Raw genomic sequence first — 7,952 nt, 5'->3', positions numbered from 1 at the left:
AGAATTACATCAAAAATATTGTACTCAATAGTTTAACCATAAGAGGGGAAATGCAAACCTGAGCCAAGATTAGGGTAATGTCTACCTACTCCTCCTTAGTTTTACCATGAGCACAACAAAACTGAAGAGAAAAACAAGAGACATACTGGTCCAAACACATAATGCCCTGGGTTTTATTTTTTTGTGAGAATTCAGGAGGATTCTTTTTCCAACTTTCTTTTTTTGTGGGTCTCAAAAAAAAAACCTCATGGATAAATTATGCCATTGGAATGGGCATTCAGATTGTGGTACAAAGAAAACTAACTAGTAGCCTTGTTCAGTACCATACTCTTCACAGAAGAGAGGTCATGTTTCCAAAGGAAGGCACCCGATACGTGTTTCATCTCAGCCTCACAGCCTTCTGGAGAATTATTCTTCTAAAAGCAAAATAATCTGTCTTTTTCATACATTTTCTTTTTATGTATAAACTGGAATGATGATAATGTAGTTGAGCAGTTACCGCATTGTTCTCCCCTTTTTCATCAACAAGTAACAAAAGAATGAAGCCTTTCAAAGAGGAACATACAATCATTATCAAAAATGGGGGACTACATTTCTTTTTCACAAAATAATAGGGAAAAGATAAAAAAATAAGGTCCTCTGATGTGAAACACACCGGAGTCTGAAATCATATAAGCAGCATTAAATCAAAACGAATAGTGCTTAGATAGGTGGAAAGCAGCAGTGACTTCTGGGAAGAGACTTCATCCCGATTTTGTTACTTGTCTCAGGAACAATTTCAAATGGAAGAGCTTTAGCAAGTGAATACCCACTGACTGACAACCTGATGCCTCAAATCAATCCGCCAAATCTGAATGCATGTCACCGTTTGTTGCCACGTGATACAATAAATCAACAAGGAAATCTGCAAGTGAGGAACCCCTGGATACGTTCACAATTCTACATAAAATACAGAAGTTCATAGCTACCTAGACACATTGACTACAGAACAGTGTACAAAAAAACCCCGAAACAAAACAAAAACAGAAAACAAACAGAAAAAAAATGAAAAGAAAAACCTGTAAACACGACACAATAAATAGATAAAAACAGCAGGTTCCACGCCAAGTGATGATGACACGCCCTGCTGAACAACACACCCACGTCAACAGTTGCAGGTCGTCTTTTTTTAAATTGTTTATCCCAAGTGCAAAACATCACAAATGAACAAGTTCTGTATTCAAGTAATGTTATATACAAGGGGGTGGGGGGGAAGAGTATTACAAATAATGTGGGTGGGGGGGGAGGGTTTTACAAATAATGCAGTACTGTACATATAATTGCCATATTCGTTTTACAGACGTTGATATCTTATGAACAGTAACAAATAGGAAATGGGAGGGGGAAAAAAAATATATTGTGAAGAGCATTGCAATTAAGTCCCAACAGTTACCGTGGAGACCAAGCGCCGCGTGCCGCGAGCATGTACTCCGCTAGCCGTTCTAGCCGATGCATAGCACCTTAAAATGAGTTTTCCGGCTGAGCCCCCACAGTCCCCTCAGCGTCCTGAGGCTACGTAACCTCCATGGCCACTGTGTTGTCCGATATACTGCCGAGGGCCGGCTTGTCTTGATCGTGATTTTCCCTGGAGGCAGAGGGTAAACATACGAGGGGGGGGGGTAGAAATCATCTATCAGAGGCCGTTCAGCAAATACCTACGACAATATTGTCTCAGAACGATCGGTAGATTCTCTTCCTGAAGCGGCGGTTTCGGCTTAGCTTGTCTGAATACTAATACCATTTTCTAGACTGAAAAGCCGCGTCGGGACTATTACCATACGATGACCCCCCGCAACCCCGCCACAGCCTGGGTCAACAGCGCACTATGAAAAAGGTGCCCCTTTTGACACGGCCGACATCCACACCCTCCCCCCAGTGTCTTTGCCTCACCTAGAAACCATGTCCATGGACGGCGTGTTGGCGGACACCTTGGGCATTTGACAGTTAGCGGTGGCCAGCTTTAAGGCAGACGGCGACACGGCCACGTGGCTCAGCGTCCGGGGGATCTGGCGCTTGGTGAGGGCCGTCCCGGGGGATGGCATGCTCAGACGGAGGTTGCCGCTGTTGTTGTTGCTTCCCGTCAGGACCTGAGTGGGGGCCGAGTTGGCGGCGTTGGCGTGGGGGGGGCCGTTGGTGTTCTTGGCGCCAGGTAAAAGGAACGGGGAGGCGGGGCTAGTGGCGGTGACCGGGGCGGAGGTAGGGGCAGAGGGCGACAGGAACGCCGTGGTAGGGAGGTGCAGGCTCTTGTAGACACCTGTTGAAAGGGGAGGGGGGGGGGGGGAGTTAGAAAATATCACACTTTTATAAGCACTAACATGTCTAAGATTAGGTGTATGGGGACAACCGGAGAGCTCATTTGCACGCTGCATTCATTTAGCTTGCCGACCTCAGTCAGAGCTTCCAGCTATGCACACGTTTTTTCTATCAAGCACTACTTTTATCTACACCCGACAGGGTTTTGGCACAGCCTTACCGGACGGTGGGAGGACGCCATTGACTCCACCGCCAGGTCGTCCCTCGTCCTTGGTCTTCAAGGCCAGCAGCTGGTCTGTGGTCACCAGGGCCGAGGCAGCAAACTGGGCGCCGGCTGAATCTAATGTCTTGGACACCAAACCCTGGAAGAGGAAGGCAAGGAGCGTATCGGCATGGAGCAAAAGAACAAAGTGAAATGGATGAAGGAGGAAAGACGAAGTAGGAGCGCCTGAGCTAGGACCCGGTCCATTAATGTGATAAGCGTTCGTTGAGATGAGGTGGGGGGGATTAGAAAGCAGAAGACCATGAAGTGTGACTTACCTGTGTGCTGTTGGCAGTGCCGGAGTTGTTGGCTTGCTGCTGCTGCTGTCTCTGCATCAAGGCCAGCTGTTCCTGGTGCTGCTGGTACTGCTGGGGGGTGAATGCTGGCCGAGACACCGTAAAGAACAGGTCACACAAGGCACACACCATGCACATTCAGTGACACTGCACCGGTTAACGCCGCAATGCCATACACGATTGGCCACAGATTTCACACAAAAGCCTCAGACCGTTTCCACAGATCCGATCAAAGTTGAGAGCACGACTTTGAGCGGGAATTCACGGAATATTGGCTCAAATGCGGGTTTTAAAGACCAGAGTTACCAAACCACTGAAGTCATCATATGATCCTGACATCGCACATTATATACCCTGTCCACCTTTAAAAGGTCATGCAATCAACACATTGTCAAATGGCTTAAACAACAATGTCCTACATGCACCACTTCCCACCAGGGCTCTAAACAGGGAATAGGAAGCCGTTTGGAACAAACCCAATACTTAATATTCAACGCAGGGTTCCCTATGGAGTCCTTCAACATACATTATGAATATAGCTATCAACCGATTTTGGCTATTTGGCTATCACTGGCCAGGGAAAGAGGATGCCCTGTGAATACCAAACACTACAGCAAACATCTGAGGGGAAGAAATGGGATTAATCATGCTAAAGAAACTGACATTTCCACAGTGGTCATCAAAACGTGCCTGCTGAATTATAGTCAAGTCTTTAACCAAACAGTAAACCGCATAGGGCTTGGGGTTCCATTCAAGAGACCCATTCAACCCTCACACAGCGGCTAGCAAAGGACAAGAGAAACTGAGCCTTCCAGAATTTCACACTCCGAGACATTTCCAATTATCTTCCGCAAACGCCTTCTACCAAAGTCAGGTTGGCTAACTAGCAGGCAGAACAAACCAGAATTCAGTGGCATTCAGTGAGACAGTGAGTGTGTGTGGCAGTGCTGTGATATGCATTCTTGTTCATTGAATGTGATAACCCTACTCACCAACAGTGGGGGCAGGCGGGGCCGGTCCTCGAAGGGGCCCCGCGGTGCTAACCAGGGCAGAGGTGATTCTACGGAACCCCATGCTCCGCCTCCTGAACAAGGGATCCGTGAGTGGATCGTCCCCGTCGTTTAGTGGTAGTGTCCGGGGTCTAAAGTGGCGCCATCGGCTCGCCTTAATGTTTAACAGGATCTGACTGAGGTCCGGAGAGGAAGAAAAAGTTCTGGCCGAGGTATTTGTTGGTGAGGTACTTGCAAACTTGTCTGTGACTGGCGAGTGGGCGGGCAGGTCCAGCATTTCTGAGTCCAGCCCATGAAACACATTGTCAAAGTCCGTATGAGCCCGGTCCAACAAAACCCTGAGGAAAAAAAGAAAAATAGACGTCAGCCCATTAGCAACGTGTTCATGCTATTCAAACCCATCACTCTGATTCCGGACACAGCCGGGGTTCCTAACCCAGTGTGGCGTTCAGCGTTAACGTACCTGCCCCCTCGTCCCAGGCGTCGGCGTGCCATGCCCAGGCAGCGTGGCGGCACAGTGAGAGTGGTGAGGCAGTAGCGGTAGCGGGCGTCTCCCAGACTGCCCTCGGACGGGCTATCCCATGGCCAGCTGCCCCCGTGGTCCAACCGAGACTGGACAAGGACGGGTAGCCGTTAGGAACGGGAAGAAATACAGGAAATGGTTGGACGGTATTCAAGGGACTAGAAAAGACTGTGTACCACTTTTAAAAAAGCTCGCTGGTGTGTGGTTATGGTACTCACAGCGTAATACTGACAGCCTGCTTTCCTCCGGAATGCAAAGGAACCGTCGGGGTCGTTCTCCTCCTCCGCTTCAGAGGAGCCTGAGTTAATCTGGAGAAAGGACAGACCGCTCAGTCACAGCTCAGCAGCAAGGCCAGTTTTGACAACCCCAGACACATCCATGAACCAAACCCAAAATAAGCGGTAAGCACTTATAGAGAACGGCGAGAGGAATTGACTGGTGACAAAGGGAATTGACCCTTTGCCATCTGAAACCTGCTAGCCAAATCCCCTCAGGTCAGTTGGCAACGCCTACCTGGGAGTGGCACTCATCGTCAGAGCTGGGGAAGTCATACTGGTGGACGTCCTTGGCGTTGAACACAGGGGTCCCGGGGTGGTGGGGGGCGGCGGCCGACAGGGGTAAGACTTTGGGCTTCTTCTCGTACTTCCTCTTCTGCCTGACCACCTCAGTCTTCTCCGGCTAGGGTAAGACAAACACACAGCATTTAGTAGCCTGCTACCTGTAAGACACTGAATGTTGACCTCTGTCCTCACCGGTTCTCTTACCTTGAACTTGTACTCCTTTAGGTCCATGTGGTCCTGGTGTCGATACTGGTTGGTCAGCGGTACCAGGGGGATGATGTGGGCAGGCTTGGCCAGAGCCCGTTGGGCCAGGACCTCAGCCATGATCTCACCGCCAAAGTCGGACATACCGTTTCTAAGAGGGCAAAAGGCCAAAGGTCAATACTGAAACAGAACGGTCAAATCCCTCAAATCTCTGTCATATTTCAGTGTTGACAGACAACTGAAGTGTGCAAATCTAGTCTCAAACTGATCCAAGCCATTTATATACACATTTCACAATATATATACACACATTTCCAGGGAAAAGGAAGGCCGGCCCCCTCCCGTCCTAACTTCAAAAGGTTGAGTCCCTTGAAGAACCCACCTCTTCTCCACAATCTCTAGAGTGAGGTGCAGAAGCTCCCTCTTGCTCTTCTCCCTCCTCTTGATCATCTCCAGGATAGTTACGGCCCGGCTCAGGTCCCTCCGCAGCTTCAGCATCTTCTCGTAGCCTGCCTCTTCATTCTTACGGTTCTGAGGGGAGGAGGCATTTGGTCATTAACCCACCCCTTAGCTGAAACGGAAAACATGTAGGGCAAGGCAACACACTGAAGGCCAGTTTCTAAGACACTCAACCTATCATTGAACAAAGAATGCTCAACAGACTTTACCACAAAGCAAACACTTCACTTTAACGGGGGTCGCTGAAAGAGACTCTTGGTGAGAACATTGTCGAAGTGGCCTTCAATTGTGTGACGTGGCCTCCTACCTTTCTGGTCTGCATCTTCTCGGTCCTCCTGCGGAAGGCCACGTAGGGATCTGAGGTGCTGGAGCCATCCCTCTTCTCCTGCTTCACTGTGGGGTGCAAGGAGCCGTGCGTGCTGTTTTTCCTCTTCCTGGTCCAGTAGTCAAACACCTCCTTGATCAGCTCATCGTCCTCCTTCAGAAGCAGCTTGGCCTCCTGTAGACTCACCGTCTAATTGGGGGCGGGGTCAAATTCAGCATGTCACATTTGAGAGGTGACCAGCCCTGAACCAAACCTCATGATGGAAGACCACCTGGAAGTTTCCCATTCCTGACGTAGGTTTGTGGTGCATGAAGACAGACCACTCGAACATGCTTTTCGGATGCTGTGATACCCCGTTCTAGCCTACCCTCCTCTCCCAAAACGCTAGGGATGCAACGGTACACAGTATGTTATCAAATCATTCGGTACGCCCCCTACAGTTCAGTATGTGAACTGTAGGGGGCGTTACGATATGCCGGTCATTTTCCTATAATTTCCAAAACATGCTTATTACGCTGCAGACTACAGGCATGTTGTAGATTCAGATCCGCAGAACCAGACGTGCAGCTTGTGAACAGGTAAGGCAGGCAGCTGCTTGGGGCCCCAGGCCCTTAAGGGGCTCCTGAGGGCTGGCGCCTCTGTGATGGCATGGCAAAAATAATAATAAAATCACTCATATGCTAAATAGCCTACCCGTAATACACTGCCAATTTTTCCATATTGGTAGTGTTGCCAGATGGATCGGTTTCCCCCACAATTGGTCTGTTTTTAAAGTGCTTGGACAAATTGATTTACAGATAGAGTTGAATAGGATATAGCTTTTGTGTGGATTTCACGGTTTACTGCCAATGATCTGGCAACATTGCATACAGGACGTACTGGTCCAAACGTCGCGGAGATGAAAAACAAGTGGAACCTAGCTTTCTTTTACACCCAATCATGTCAAAATATTTAAATAGAATTTAACAACTAAACTACATCCAATCCACAGAACATTTAACGTTTCAGATTACATCTAGTTGAATCACAGATTTTTGCTTTATAGAGTTCGCAAGACAGACAAATATGACTGGCGAAAAGTTGATTACATCAGGGTACATCAGTGTGAAATTTTGTACTATTAACATATTTAAGTCACTAACAATATAAATATATGAACGTGAAGACACGATGAGCGCAAGATGCACAGCCAAGTAGCCTACAGCTGAAAGAAGACGAGAGAGGGGGATAAATAATGTGGCTTCAAGGCAAGGATGGAGGAAAAAAACTACGCTATAATATATTGGCCTACAGCTCTGATGCGTTAATCAAATTACATAAAATTAAACAAGGAAAATAGACAACAATAATATTGACTGGAATTAATTACAAAACTTGATGAGTGATGTCATATTTTGTGATTCCCAGATCTTCTAATAAACAGTTTTGATACTCAATTGCAACATGCTTTCAGGTGGCTCAGACATAAGAGACATAAGACATCATTCAACTGTAGTACCAACTATTGTTAGAGCAGTAAGCCTTTGCGGGATTGTCGTCTGTAATACGACCAAACAAATCAGAAATGTAAAGCGTTTGTTAGAGGCTTTTTGCAGCGTATTGTTCTTCTCACACGTTATATGGGATTCCACAGATTTAATTCCCATAAATGCGGCAAGTTTGATAGAAGAAAAAGAAAGTGGGCTTTCTTTCCTTCCCTTAAACATATTTCCACCACAAAGCAAAGTTGCTTTTGACCAACAACAACTGATTGAATTTGCACTTTCCCATGGTACCTTGCGGGACATTTAACAACCAATGTCCACTATGGAGCTAGTTAAATTCCCTAGCTTGGAACTAGCTAGCCATCTACCTCATAAACAACGGTGCTGGGAGAAAAGCAGCCAGCGGTCACGACTGTCTTGCTGACATCTGACATTCTGACTGAAAATGTTTTTTTACTGTGCACAACAAGAGCTAAAATACATCACCTCTTCACAACGCAACCAGGATGTACAACTTTAAGACTGTTAAAAAGACAA

The 7,952-nt window shown here is 47.3% G+C and overlaps 1 protein-coding gene across 2 annotated transcripts in view; it reads right to left on the bottom strand.

Moving 5' to 3' along the window:
• Positions 1–143: 143 nt before the first annotated feature.
• Positions 144–7,952, bottom strand: part of LOC109614565 (enhancer of polycomb homolog 1-like) — a 32,942-nt gene continuing 25,133 nt past the window's right edge. For both annotated transcript variants that reach the window (XM_010882608.5, XM_010882599.4), the window contains 11 exons: positions 5,914–6,120; positions 5,530–5,678; positions 5,148–5,298; positions 4,897–5,061; positions 4,602–4,691; positions 4,324–4,472; positions 3,843–4,198; positions 2,833–2,936; positions 2,513–2,654; positions 1,930–2,293; positions 144–1,624 (listed from right to left, as the gene is read on the bottom strand). In XM_010882608.5, coding sequence (XP_010880910.2) covers positions 1,552–1,624; positions 1,930–2,293; positions 2,513–2,654; positions 2,833–2,936; positions 3,843–4,198; positions 4,324–4,472; positions 4,602–4,691; positions 4,897–5,061; positions 5,148–5,298; positions 5,530–5,678; positions 5,914–6,120 — 1,950 coding nt within the window. In that variant the 3' untranslated portion in view covers positions 144–1,551. The remainder of the gene's footprint in view (positions 1,625–1,929; positions 2,294–2,512; positions 2,655–2,832; positions 2,937–3,842; positions 4,199–4,323; positions 4,473–4,601; positions 4,692–4,896; positions 5,062–5,147; positions 5,299–5,529; positions 5,679–5,913; positions 6,121–7,952) is intronic.

This window comes from Esox lucius, chromosome 3 (assembly GCF_011004845.1).
Source record: "Esox lucius isolate fEsoLuc1 chromosome 3, fEsoLuc1.pri, whole genome shotgun sequence".
In the NCBI taxonomy this organism is placed as follows: Eukaryota; Metazoa; Chordata; class Actinopteri; order Esociformes; family Esocidae; genus Esox; species Esox lucius.
This window is presented reverse-complemented; position numbering and strand designations above follow the sequence as displayed.